The sequence below is a fragment of the Hippocampus bargibanti genome, linkage group LG02 (assembly GCF_051943395.1).
Source record: "Hippocampus bargibanti isolate YZ-2025 linkage group LG02, ASM5194339v1, whole genome shotgun sequence".
Taxonomy (NCBI): Eukaryota; Metazoa; Chordata; class Actinopteri; order Syngnathiformes; family Syngnathidae; genus Hippocampus; species Hippocampus bargibanti.
Window position 1 is genome coordinate 30,523,186 of NC_142735.1, and position 14,440 is coordinate 30,537,625.

The following is a 14,440-nucleotide window of genomic DNA, read 5'->3' on the forward strand; positions in this document are numbered from 1 at the left end:
AAGTTGAAAAGGGGGACTGGTCAGACTGCAGCCTTCGGTCTGTAGTCAAAAATTCGGGTCATGGGAACCGGCGGCATTTCTGGGGCTCAAGTTTGAACTGGTGTTTGCGGCACAGTTTGTGAACCGACACGGGTTTTCGGAAGCCCATGCGGCTTCCCAACTAGCTAGCCACAATGCTTATTCTTCACAAGAGTCCTCCTACTTTGTATTTGAATTGTTTATCCAGCAAGACCGCGCACCCCTTTTCCGGGCGGTGCGGCGTGAGTTTGGACAAACTAAGAGTCCTCTAAAAATATTCATAACGCCGAGCACTGCGCCGGGCCTTTTCCTGCGCGTGGGCCATTGAGGAAAAAGGAAGCGGAAGGAGGCGGGTGGACGCCCTTATAAAGATTCCGCCGCTCCCCCTCGCCTGCCCATACGCAGTTGGTGTCAGCGCAGCCCCACTTTCTCGTTGGACCGGAGTAACTGAAGCCGAGGGGCTTGAGGTCCGTGTGGGATCACCGTGGGTTCTCGTCCCCGCTGGTCGGGGTGAGTCAGCGCCGACAAATCAAAGACAAAAACAAAAAACACAAAGTCAGCTTTGAATTTTTCTTCCCAGGTACGAGTAGGGAGCTGGTCTCGCCTAACACATGTGACTGGCACACTTTTGTGTCTTTATTCGCTTGCCAAAGTCAGTAAGTACGACATTTTTTTTGATGGATGCATTCATTTGTTTCTTGTTGAGTACTATTGCGAAACCGGTGCTGTAAATTAGCCAGAAAAACTAAAAATGCCAAAAATTCGGTGGAGGCAAAAATGGGTTACCCTTTTTTAAAATTTTGGCCTCCATTTACTGTCAAAATAGATGAAAAACGTCACCTTCATAAGATTGGATTATTTTTCAAAGGAAAAAAAGACGACATGATACTAATTGAGTCCAGTTTCATATGAAAGACAATTGAAAAGTCACAGGAGTTTGATGAGTTGATCAGATTGGCTGAGATAGGCTCCAGCACCCCCCCCCCCCGTGACCCTAATGAGGAAAAAGCGGTATGGAAAATGGATGGATGGATGTCCTGCACATGTCATTCAGTGGCTGTTTTCACGTCATGTGCCCCCCCCCCCCCCCTCCGAGGAAGGCAATGGCATCCGGCGCAGAAGGCCCCAGTGTGTCCGGCGGCTACGTGAAGGAGTTCACGCGCCACTGCGGCGACGTGCTGCTCAACCTCAACGAACTCCGGCACCGCGGCATCTTGACGGACGCCACCCTGGCGGTGGGCGACGCGCGTCTGCGGGCTCACTCGGCCGTGCTGGTGGCCTGCAGGTATGCGGTGGAGGCTCTATTTTCGAAATGGCCGCCATTATTATTGGACCGGGCGGGCGGCTTCTCTGCCAATACTTTTGTCGGTGGATGGAAATCGACTCCCGTTTCCAATTGAGAATCAGAATCAGAATCATCTTTATTGCCAAGTATGTAGAACACACAAGTAATTTGTTTCCGGTAGAACACGCTGCACTAGTATCGGCGTTAAAAAATTGCAAAGAGGCACTATCCAGTTCTATTTGGGTTACTGTTCAAAGAGTTGGGGGAAGAAGCTGTTTAAATGTCTGCTGGATTTGGTGCGCATGGATCGGTAGCGCTTGCCTGAGGGGAGTAGCTGGAAAAGGTGGTGGGCAGGGTGTGGAGGGTCCAGTAGGATTTTCCGCGCCCTTGTAATCGGCCACAATATGGCATTCCTTGTGGAAGTCGCGTGTCACATTTATAGTCAGGCTGATACAACTGAAAAAAGGTCAAAATAATGGGAGTTTTACAAATGCGCATAGTCATAAAGGTGTGTCGATCCATAGAAATCACAGGTGTAAAAGTCGAGACCCGGGGGCAAAATATGGCCAACCATATCATTTTATATCGGCCCCCAAAAGCAAATCAAACTTGCAAAATTCCATTCTCATCTATTAAGATAACTCGCTCGCAAGCTAGCTCTCTTTCTATTCAGATAGCTGGTTCATGTCTTACATCAGAGGTGTCAGAGGTGTTTTGGACTTTAAAATTGAAAACTAGTTATCCATTAATTTATTGTGCATTCTGTGTGTAATATGTGTAGGGGATGAAACATTCTAATGGCTTCCCCCGGTTCATAATGACCCCCGAGAGGAAACCGGTACTTAACAATGTGGCCGGTGGCAAAAAAAATGATTTTGACACATTTGATGTACATAATTAAAATATTCCTGGCTTCAAATGTTCTCAAATCTGTAACTGACAATGGTAAATGCGAACGTGAGAATGCTGTGTTCAGCAATTCGTTAGCACCCGCGAGATTTGCTTTATGTTATGTCCGGAGGAATGAGAAAAGAAGACTTGCTTTGTCAATGTCTTTATTGTACCTCCGCGTTCGTCGACCTGTGGTCGTGACGTCACCGCTGCTTTACTACCTGTCGCAACATTCTGTAGCAGTGTGACATATGCTACACTTTACACTTCGTGTGACAGAAAAGTTCAAGTGACAGTGGTGTGAGAGTCAAGGCAGGCCACAAGATGGCATCCAAAGCAACACATTGAGAGTTTGTATTTTCGTGTGTTGTCTTTTTCTTCAGCGGCTTCTTCTATTCGCTTTCCGCGCGGGCGGAGCAGCACATGAGCGTGTTCCTTCCGGGCCACCTGGAGCCCGGCAGTGTTTCCCTCCTGCTGGACTTCATGTACACGTCCCGCCTCCCCCTGACACCCGCCACCGCCCCCGGCGTGCTTGCCGTGGCCGCCTACCTGCAGATGGACCACGTGGCCGACACTTGCCGGGACTTCATGCGGCTGCACTGGTCAGATGCTGAAAAAAAAATAATCGAAATAATCATCACTGCAGTGCAATTCAATTCGCGACTTCACTTGTACCGTGAACATTTTTTTTCTTTTGGAAATACAATTCCAAATTTTATTGTCAAAATACAGTGATACCTCGGTTTATGAACCCCTTGGCTTACGAACTTTTCGGTTTACGAATGTTACATTTATGAACATTTTATCTTGGCATACGAACTATTTTTGGGGTACACATGGAGCTGCCACCAAGAGTGATGCGTCATTCGCAAATGAAGAAGGCTACGTTCCTCATCAAGTGTTTAATGCTGATGAAACCGGCCACTCCATTCCATCAAGCCATCAACGACCATCACAAATGTAAATAAAACGACTTTATTATACAGTACAGTTTATTTCTTTAATTATAATACCATAGCACATTTATGATACATAAAATAAAGTATATTTTGTGTAGTTTTAAGGCTTAGAAAATTAGAAAGTAGAAAATTATCTCTTATGGGGACCTGGGAACATATACTCATTTTAATGGTTTCCTATGTGAAATAGATTTTTGGGAAAACGAACCTTGAAATAAAGAAGCATATTTGTACATTGACAATTGTTAGTGTGATCCCTTTTAAACTTGAAATTGATCAATTTGGGGAACAGGGAAAAGACGATCGGCAGACACCCCCAACTGGAGCTGGACCCCGGGGTGTCTGTAGTTCCCGTGGACCCTAAAGGTGGAGACCTGGCAAATCCTAGCCCACAAGCGGCGCGGCGAGTCAGGTAAGGAAGGACTATATCCCCCGGAGCCTTTTTCTCCTTCTCCTTCAACGGCTATCTTCCGCAGGGTTCCGGCTGAGCCCGTCGGCCTGCTGGCGCCTTCGCGGATGCCCGTTTCGGAGGAACTCAAGAAGGAGCCTTACTCACCGCCTCCGTCTCCCGGTAGCCCGGCGCGCTGTGGCCGCCAGCCCAGCTCCCCCGCAGAGTCCAAAACCTGTAACAACAACCCTGTGGTGAGTTGAAGGAGCGCTAAAATGCGGTCAACGTTCTCCAATGGCCACCGCGTCAAATGGGAAACTCTAAAGTTCCCTCTAAAACCGACATTGAAAACAAAAGAGAACTTTGTCTTCTACAGTGATACCTCGCCTTACGAACCCCTTGGTTTACGAACTTTTCGGTTTACGAATGTTAAATTTATCAAAATTTAACCTTGGCATACAAACTATTTTTCGGGATACACACGGAGTGGCACAATGAGTGATGTGTTGTTCGCGAACGAGTCCGTTGTCCTAACAAGGAAATGGGAGCCGACTATTTTTTGTCCTCTACACCCCGCTCCCCAGTCTTCGATAAAGGCACACGTGATTGGTCAAGAACGCAGCAGTGAGGGAGGATTACAGAAACACAGAGCTGCAAATAAAATAGACTAAAGCCGCACGTGATTGGTCAAGAACGCAGCAGTGAGGGGGAGGAGGTACCGAAACACAGAGGTGCAAATTAAAATCGATAGGCAGACGACAGAGAGAGTGAGAAAATTGATAGAAAACTGTGAAATTTGGACTCGTTTCAACCTTGATAGTTCAAAGGCAGAGTGTAGACTGCAAGGTTAAAATATCCCGTCAATCAGGCTCCACAAATAACCCGCACAAGCCATCTTTACGGTTGATGCAAAAAGCTATCAACCCAGCTAAACAGAACACAATTGATGAGGAACAAGGTAAAATTATCGCAGAGAAACCACTGTAACTTCACTCGGATATCGTCAAGAGGCAGCCTGGAAGTTCGTCATCCATTGATGATTTAAAGGCTAGCCATGAATGGTTTGAGAACTTTAAGCGTCGTACAGGGATTCATAGTGTCATTCGTCATGGTGAGGCAGCCAGTTCTGACGATAAAGCTGCTTACAAGGAATCATTCCTCAAGATGGCCACTCCATTCCATCAAGCCATCAACGACCATCACAAAGGTAAATAAAACGACTTTATTATACAGTACAGTTCATTTCTTTAATTACAACACCATAGCACATTTATTGTACATAAAATAAAGTATATATTGTGTAGTTTTAAGGCTTAGAAAATTAGAAAGTAGAAAATTATGTTTTATGGGGACCTGGGAACGGATTAGACTCATTTTAATGGTTTCTTATGGGAAATTAATTTTTGGGATACACACTTTTCGCCTTACACACTCTGTCTAGGAACCAATTAAGTTCGTAAGCCAAGGTATCAGTGTATATTGAAACGCTGCAGCGTCTAAGGACAGAAGGGCATTTTGTCCAATGACAGTCAGCTAGATGAATGGAATGCTAACATCTCATGCCATTGAAAACAACCACCACCATATACAAAAGAGGCCAAAAGAAGTCATTCAATACCAAACAAGGAAACAAAACCTTCATAACCAAGGTCCAGCCAGGATGTGATCAAGGCACAAATGATCATCTCTCCAAAAAACCAGAGGCTTGACTTGATCCAGCTGCCCAAGCTCAAAGAAGCTGGATTCCTGCTCCAGTTTCGTTATGCACTTTCAGATCCAAGTTTGAGGGTGTTGACTTAAGATAAGGAATCCGCAGGATGACCACCGGGATCAAAACGCCCTCACTTCTGTTCGGTTTTCACGGAAATTCCAGAAATTCTATTCCATACAGGTCTTGATTTCCTCCAGACTGAATCATGAACAAAAGCGGATTTTTGCTCAGCGGGACGTCAATCTAACAGTCATCTGTGTGGAACCAGAAGGAAAGACAGCGTTTCCTTTGGACGGAACCCAAAATGAGCAGATCCAGTGAGAAGAGCGGAGGCCCCAGAATGGACCCCTGTCGAACACCGTGCAACATTGGGGGAGTTCCTAACTCAAGGCGAGATTCCATCAACTAAATGGGACCCAAACCACTCAAGGGCAGGACCGCCAATGTCCAGCGGGTGCTGCAAATAAGCAAATCGCGTACCGTGGCCAACTGTTCGCAAATGCTGCCGACAAAGCCGATAAAACCAAAACACACATCATTTCCGGTGTTTCTTGCCAAGAAGATGCTGAGAATTGTTTCATTGCGGTTAGCGATGGTTTCTGGGACATGCGGTGACTTGATTTGAAGCGCACCGTGTTTACATTTCTTTGATATTTTTTGTCTTTCCCCCAACACGACGTCGCATGATGCAGAGTCACAAGCGGGACGGGCTGGATGTGTCGCCGGTTGAGCGCGATGGCAAAGTCGCACCGGACCCAAAATTGTGCAACTGGAAAAAGTACAAGTACATCGTCCTCAACCCCCTGTGCGCTGGGACCTCGGTGAAGGAGGAGCCATGGCTGCGCATGGCGGGCGCGGCCAAGGCGTGGCCCGGAGAAGTGCCCGGTCAGATTGAGAGGTGGGAGGGCCGCCGAGTGAGTTGGGGTGGGGGGAGGGGAAGAGAAGGGTAAAGGGGACACCCTTGGGTGCAGGTTTGCCATCTCACCGTCTCTCCTCGCCAGACAGGGGCAGGCCTCCTGCTACGAGGGTTCTGGCCGAGCCCCTCCCCTCGGGCCACCCGCCTCCGCGCCGGAAGAAGCAGCAATAGGAGGTAAGCTTTGAAGAGCCGCCACCTTTCCTTTCCCTTCTTCTACAGTCAAACCTGGGTTTTCGAAGTTGCAGATACCTGGTCAAAAACCCATTTGGTCAAAAAAAATTATAATCAATGTAATCAATGTCTGCTTTTTTCGTTATTGAATAATGAAACGCTACATTAGGGAGTGACGTGTAAGGAAGCGGAAGGGAGTCGAGTGGCTAATTCAGGTGCGCTCAGTTTGGTCGAGAACCAATTTTTAAGTTGTAAACCGAGGCATAAAAAAAACAGATTTTTTTTGGTTAAAAACCAAATTGGTCGAGAAGAAAACTTGACTGTACAGTCAAACCTGGATTTTCGACCATAATCCGTTCCCAAAACCTTTTCAAAAACCGAAGTGAAACATTTCCCATTATAAGTTAAAATCTTAGCGAAAGAAAATAGATGGTTTGAAAGGGGAGTAAAAGAAGCTATTTGCATAAAACAGAAAAAAACCTTCACTAAAATCACCAGAGGTTCAATTTGGATCGTTCCTACAACCGATTTCTTCGGCAACATAGGCTTAGTTATGCTGATGAGGTGATACGAGAGCAAATCGGGCAATCAGGCCAGTCGTAGACCCCATACTCAGGCGGGACAATAGAAGTAATCAGTCACGACAATAGAAGTAATCAGTGTAGCCGCAGGGAGTAGTCCTCTGCTCCCCCCAACCTGAGAGCAGGGACCAATCATAGCAGAGTCTGGCACCACCACGGACAGTAGGGATATATATATAGGGCCGAAACTACCAGTAAAAGATTTTAGTTCGCTGACGAAGCCTCTCGGATAAGAAGCGAAACGTCCGACATCTTCAAAGAAGTACAGATGACGGCTGAAAAAACTTTTTCATCGATTTCCCCTTATAATCAATGTCTGCTTTTTTAATCGCGATGTACTGTTCAACGCGAGACAGGTTGAATCACAATGGACCGCGACACAAGGATAATGTCCGATTTGCAGCCATCTCAGCCTAGCACGTCTGCTTCTTAGTAAAAAAAAAAATCAACAATATGAATGCGTCTGTTACAATGACACTTATAAGGAAGCGGAGGGGAGTCGAGTAGTGCAATCAGGTGCGCTCAGTTTGATTGAGAACCCCTTTTCCGTTGTAAAGCGAGGCATTAAAAAACATTTTTGGTCAAAAGAACGAATTGGTCGAGAACCGAGACGCTCGAAAACCCAGGTTGGACTGTATCTCAGTTGGCTTCCTTTCAGCCTTGGATCCTTATGGTTCTTCTTTGGTTCCTTCCGTGTCACCCTGCTGCCTGACCTTCCCTGCTTTCGTTCTTCTTTTCATCCTTTCTCTCTACATTCCCACCTTCTTTTGCTCATTCTCAAATCAGGGATGAGAATGACAAATAAGAAAAAAAGTCTGAAAAAAAATATATGTATACAAATATGTGATTTCAACAAAATGTCAGAATGTATTATTTAAAATAACTTTGTGATAATACTCACCATTAATATGAATGGTTTTCTGTTCCTCATGATTGGTAAAAATCGAGCCAAACTATCTGAAAAGAAGTCAACTTGCTAGCCTGCACACTGCTCATGAGCTTGCACACTTGCTTTCTGCTGCCTCTCACAGAAGTACATTTATGCTAACGTTAGCATGGGGCTTGTCAAAGTGTCACTGACATTCAAATGTTTCATCGATGGTATTGTTTCATTGCAAATTAGAATCTATCCAATTGGAACTTGTTCTCTCTACAAAGGTGAATCCGTTGGTCCATTCAACCAGACTTTTTTAGTCGTCCGCTTATTTAAAAGGTGTCGTTTACCTGTTTCAACATCAACAGCATCTAAGTCAGGATCATTCAATCAATTTTTTCTGTTTTTCTCTCCGACTTCTGCAGCTCCCACTCATCACCACCACCACCAGACCATCAAGCGAGAGCGTTATGTACCTCATGGTTCCCTGGGCAACACCACAGTCAGCAAAACGGGGTTCTCAGGTGAGGTTCGGGCGTCACCCGACTGACACGGATGGTCCACCCCCCTCCTTCCCATGTGACATGCATTGGATTCCAAGTGCGAGGCCCATTTGTAATCATTAGCTCGCCGTGTCGCCAAGTTCAAAGTGCCTTTCTCGTAACACCACCACTGTCAAAATGTCAACACTATTAATTAACCATAACGGGTTGACATATCGGTACAGATTTCAGAAATGATTATGAAAGTTGATTGGCTCCCACGGGCCGAATGAAATGACGTGGTGGGCCGGATATGGCTCCCGGGCCTTGACTTTGACACCTGTGCATTAGACGGCAAACCGTACCGCTGCAACGTGTGTGGTGCCCAGTTCAACCGTCCGGCCAACCTCAAGACGCACGCCCGCATCCACTCGGGCGAGAAGCCGTACCGCTGTGACACCTGCAGTGCCCGATTCGTTCAGGTGGGTTCGACGAGTGGGACATCGGCTCGACTTAAAGGACAACAGACACCATTTTTTTGTTTCCTAACTGACATGAGAAAAACGTTTTATGGCATCTAAAATACCCAAAACTCGCAGGCTGATATTTTTAGTCAAATGCAAAACACAAAATAAAAATGACTTAAAGTGTCCCAAAACTGCCACAAAATGAGCTCGAAACTGGGCAGATTCAAAAAGTCTTGCCCCCTTGACGTCACGCCAGGATACTCCTTCACAAACTGCCTTGCTCCAGAATCAAAACAATGGCTTCAGAGAGTTCAGATTCGGAGAATATGCTTTCTTGTTACTTATCCAGTTATGAATATGATTCAAATAGTTCTGAAGAGGAAAGCATAAATGTTTGAATCGATTAAAGAAGTCCTTCCGGATCAATTCCAGCCGTCTGGACTTCAATGTAGCGACCAGAAAATGCACAAGATGGAACACAAGCTCTGTTGGAAATGGGCTGATTTGTCCGCTGGGAATTTGTGTCACCTTTACACCTTCTTCTGTTACCGCAATTGGCTGCAACACAACGAGTCACCATTGCGTTATTTATGTCGTTTTCCTTCTAATTTCACGATCAACACAGTGTTTTCAGATGAAAAAAAGTACCCAAAATGCATTGTGTGTCGCTTTCTCGGTCAGGGGCGTTCCCTCCATGACGTCATTAGGGCATCGTCATCAACTTAAAAACAAGACTTCATGAATATTCTGCATGAGTCTTAAAAGGTAAAATATAGCTAGTAGTATATGCGGTGGAATCTTTGTAAATTGCGCTCAGTAGAAGTCATTTCAAGTGATTTTACAAGTTATGGACACAACTTTTCCGGGGGTGTCGGTTGTCCTTTAACATGAGCAGACGTCAAGGCCGAAGCGAGGCGGGCGTTTTTGATAAGTTGTCCATGTCCTCGTTTAGGTCGCTCACCTCCGAGCCCACATCCTGATCCATACGGGCGAAAAGCCGTACCCGTGTCACATATGCGGCACCCGCTTCCGCCACCTGCAGACCCTTAAAAGCCACCTGCGCATCCACACCGGGGAAAAACCGTATTCGGTGAGTCCTCCAAGCAAAAAACGATTGCGAGAAAAAGAGTGAAATCATCTTCATTCAATTTTTTGGGGGGTGGGGCTTGGCAGTGTGAAAAGTGTGATCTCCGTTTCCGCCACAAGAGCCAGCTGCGCCTTCACCTGCGCCAGAAGCACGGCGCCGTGACCAATACCAAGGTCCGCTACAAGGTCCTGACCGAGCCGTACCCGCCGCTTCTGAAGGCCTGCTAAAAAGAAAATCATAATCACCCGAGCTTGCATTGGAGACTAGGTTGGAAAAAAGTGGATGAGAGTGTCAGAGGAAGTGTTTTTGTCAGTTTGCGATGAGTTTGAGCGTGAACGCTGAGGAAAGGGAAAGGAGCAAAGTGCCACGTTGGGGTGAACCTTCGCCATTCGCCAATGAAGCCTCGAGAAATGTTTGTGTCGGCTCAAAGCTTTGCTTCACTCATTCACTGCCAGACACGTGCAAAAATGTGTTCACATGTGTTCTGCCAGGGTTTTTGTCATTTTCACTCAAATTCCAGGACTCACAGAATATTGAGTTTTAGGACTGCATAAACATTCAATGCAGCGTAAGAAACCTTAGATTCTCTTCTTTCATCAGAAAAAAAGAGTTAATTCCTCTGTTACATGGGTCTGGAGTAATATGAGCTGCAAGTGGGGGTGGCTGTATAAAAGGCAAATGCCGCCCCCTCCTGGAAGGGGAAAAACATGGCCAGAGATCTGACCAGCACCTTATCGACCACCGCAAGAAAATCCAAAACGCGAACAAATTCAGGAACGGCGCTCCACGTCGTATTTTCAATTCCCAAATAAATGCGGGAATGGCAGTGAATGTGTTAATCAGCAAGCGATTGAATCAAGCTTTCTTTTCGGCCCCCGTTTCAACACAGAGCGAGGCATTAAGATACAGTCAAAGCTGAGTTTTCGATCATAATCCGTTCCAGAAACCTGTTTGAAAAGCGATTTGGTTGAAAACCAAAACATTTCCCATTATAATCAATGTACAGTGATACGCCTTAGCTAACGAACTTTTCGGCTTACGAACTTTAAATTCACGAGAATTTAATTTTGGCGTACGAACTATTTTTCAGGATACAAACAGAGCGCCACAATGAGTGATGTGTCGTTCGCGAACTAGCCCGTTCTCTTAACAGGTAAATGGCAGCTGACTTTTTTCCTCGTCTATTCCACGCCCCCAGTCTTTGGTTAAAGCCGCACCTGATTGGTCAAGATCTGTGTTAGAGGAGGGAGGGGACACACGCAGCTAAACAGAACACAATTGATGAGGAACTAGGTAACATTATCGCAGAGAAAGCACGGCAACTTCACTCGGATATCGTCTAGAGGCAACCTGGAAGTTTGTCATCCATTGATGATTTCAAGGCTAGCCACGGATGGTTTGACAACTTTAAGCGTCGTACAGGGATTCATAGTGTCATTCGTCATGGTGAGGCAGCTAGTTCTAATGATAAAGCTGCCAAAACTTACAAGGAATCATTCATCAAGATGGTGGAAGAAGTAGGCCAAGTGTTTAATGCTGATGAAACCGGCCACTCCATTCCGTCAAGCCATCAACGACCATCACAAAAGTAAATAAAACGACTTTATTATACAGGACAGTTTATTTATTTAATTACAATACCACAGCACATTTATTATAAATAAAATAAGGTATATTTTGTGTAGTGTTAAGGCTTAGAAAATTATGTTTTATGGGGACCTGAGTATGGATTATTCGCATTTTAATGGTTTCCTATGGGAAATTAATGTTTGGGATACACACTTTTCACCTTACACACTCTGTCTGGGAACCAATTAAGTTCGTAAGCCAACGTATCAATGTAATATTTTTTTTTTAATTGTGATTGAACAATACAAACACGCCTTCTCACAATGGAACGCTACACTAAGATAATGCGTCAGACACGAGATGTGACATGATGAAGTGAAGTACTATAATGACATAGGAGGGGAGTTGAGTGGTGCATTCAGGTGTGCTCAGTTTGGTAGAGAACCAATTTTCGGTTGTAAACCGAGGCATAATAAAAACTATTTTTTGGGGGGGTTGAAAACTGAATTGGATGAGAACAGAGACATTTGAAAACCCCAGATTGACTAAATGGAAACCCCGAAGCAGTTCTCGTCAGGTCTCATTCACCTAAAAAGGTCTGCGAGTGGCGAGGGTTCATTCAACGCGATTTGAAGGTCATTTGAATGATTGTAGGACGTTTGGAGGAAGAAGTGTTGATGTCGGATCACTTCAAAAGTGCTGGGAAAAGTTTTTTTTACATTTTGGTTGGACTGCACGCCAGAGTCCCGGCACGTGAAAGAATTTTGGCATGGTGACATTGTTGAGAAACGCTCACAAATGTGCTGCTTCATTTGCTGGACAAAGATGCTTTGTGTTATTTGAATTAAATCCAAGCCTTGATTTCATGTGTCGCTATTTTTATATCTTGGTTGAGGGTTGAAGTGATACATGCATACATGCAACAAAGCATATTCAACAACGTCTTCGCAATGGACACAAGACATTTTTTGTTCAAAAAGGACAGATTTTTAAAACAACAAAAGAAGCAAGAACATTTCAGGATTTTCTCTGATTTTATTTATGTATTTAATTATTTATTTTCTCAAATTATATGGTTTGGATCTTTTTTTCCAACAAGAAAATGGCATTGCGTTATTATATTTTCAGATAGAAATATTTATTTGGGAAACAAATACAGTGATACCTCATTTTAGGAACGCTTAAGCTAATGCACTTTTCGCTTTACGAACCTTAAATACGCGAGAATATATCTTGGCATATGAACTATTTTTCGGGAAACACACAGAGCGCAACAATGAGTCATGTGTCATTTGCGAACGAGCCGGTTCTTGGAGCTCCTGAAATGGCAGCCGGCTTTTTTTCTTTATTCCCCGCCCCAAGTCGCCGGTTAAAGCGAAATTTGGACTAGTTTCAACTTTATTGATAGTTCAAAGGCAGAGTGGAGACTGCAAGGTTAAAATATCCTATCAATCAGGCCCCACAAATAATCTGCACAAGCCATCTCTACAATTTGAAGAGAACATACAACAAGGGAACCAGCTATTAATGAAGTTTCTAGTGTGTCTGCCAGCATCTGTTGCTGGGCCACATTGTAGTTACGTTTTCCTCGCAGGGCCCGTTATGAATTCGTGGAAGCCATTAGAATGTTTAATCCCCTCCACATGTTACATACATACATACATACAACAAATAAATGAATAACAATTTTTAAATTTGAAGTCCACAATTAAATTGACATTTGGTTTGGACTTCAGCAGGAGCTTGACATGCTTGATTTGCTTTCGTGGCGCGAATAAAATGATGTGGCGGGCTAAGTTTGGGCCCCAGAGCCTTGACTTGACACCTACTATATGATGCATAACATTTTCTTGCTAACAATTCAGTATTACTTTATTTAGTTAGTTAGTTAGTTAGTTAGTTAGTTAGTTAGTTAGTTAGTTAATGAGTAGGGGCGGGGGTCAACAAATTTGTACTATAAGAGGCCCAATTAATGTGAAAGTGTCTACTGTTTAAGAGACATCTGTTACCTGTTTTAAAATAAAATTAAAAAAGCAGAAAATGATAATCTTTTGAAACCTTTACACCAATGACAACCTGTCTGGCACCTGTTTCCCCCTTGACCCTCGCATTGCTGCCATGGTTTCCCGAGAGAGGGTTGGGGTGTGGGTTTCCCAGTTACCACTTTTTGGGGTGGGCAAGTACGTTCTGTTGTCGTCACTTTCCAAGGACACATTTTGTCCCCTCTTGTACCTCTTTCTTGAGCAACTTGCCATTTTGAAAGGAATTGCCCACGTCGCGCCATTGATCTAATCGGCGACTCGTTAGCGGTAGTGTTTTCAGAGAGCCTGTTCTTTTGGCTCGGCTCACTAAAAAGATCCGGCTCTTTTAACTCCCAAATGGCTCCTCAGTTTTTTTGTTGCTTAAGTTAATTAACTACCAAAAATCATGTAAAATTGTGTGAAAAATAAATTACTAATGTAAAAAATACACTATCGAATACATTTATTTATATGGCTTTATTTATGTGGAGAGAGCATCCACTAACTTTCACTTTCCCTGTGGTTACTCTGGTCTGATGATCAGCTGTCACTAATTTGCTTTTCATATTAATAATGCTATAATACGAACTATAGTAGGAACAATCAGTGGGGCCACAGGGAGTGGTCCTCTGCTCCCCCCAACCTGAGAGGAGGGACCTATCATAGCTGTGTCCGGCGCCACCATGTCTGGACATTAGGGATATATAAATATGGCCGATACGACCAGTCAGACTTTAGTTCGCTGACGAAGCCTCTTGGATAGGAGGCGAAACATCCGAAACCTTCAAATTTGTACAGATGACGGTTGAAGAAACCTTCCCATCGATAATACGAACTAGTAAAATGATAATAATTTAATAATAATCATAATAGCATAATGTGATAACATTTGTCCACTATACCTGTCTGCTCTGATCTCCAGTGACCTGCTGAAATTGCTCTAAAACAGCGTACGCGTCCTGCAGTACCTCCCAGCCCCTCTGCCGAGTTCCCAGAAATGTGTCTCTCATTGAACTCAAA

The 14,440-nt window shown here is 44.5% G+C and overlaps 1 protein-coding gene across 2 annotated transcripts; it reads left to right on the plus strand.

The window, feature by feature from the left end:
- The first annotated feature begins 1,120 nt into the window (after window positions 1–1,120).
- On the plus strand, window positions 1,121–12,260 carry bcl6b (BCL6B transcription repressor). Of its 2 annotated transcripts, XM_088990898.1 has the most exons (10): window positions 1,121–1,303; window positions 2,578–2,796; window positions 3,446–3,565; window positions 3,630–3,795; window positions 5,945–6,150; window positions 6,254–6,342; window positions 8,220–8,318; window positions 8,628–8,758; window positions 9,696–9,833; window positions 9,917–12,260. In XM_088990898.1, exons 1-10 carry the CDS (start codon window positions 1,122–1,124, stop codon window positions 10,055–10,057), a joined length of 1,491 nt encoding a protein of 496 aa, XP_088847024.1. In that variant the 5' UTR covers window position 1,121; the 3' UTR covers window positions 10,058–12,260. The 2 variants fall into 2 exon arrangements, with proteins under 2 accessions (XP_088847024.1, XP_088847025.1); XM_088990899.1 differs by lacking the exons at window positions 1,121–1,303; window positions 2,578–2,796 and adding an exon at window positions 2,932–3,154.
- Window positions 12,261–14,440: the final 2,180 nt, after the last annotated feature.

Bases quoted from the DNA above. Each gene is read 5' to 3' on its own strand.
- bcl6b (XM_088990898.1), top strand. From the start codon at position 1,122: ATGGCATCCGGCGCAGAAGGCCCCAGTGTGTCCGGCGGCTACGTGAAG. The intron at 6,343-8,219 runs GTAAGCTTTGAA...CGACTTCTGCAG, and splicing joins GGAAGAAGCAGCAATAGGAG to CTCCCACTCATCACCACCAC. The intron at 8,759-9,695 runs GTGGGTTCGACG...GTCCTCGTTTAG, and splicing joins GCAGTGCCCGATTCGTTCAG to GTCGCTCACCTCCGAGCCCA.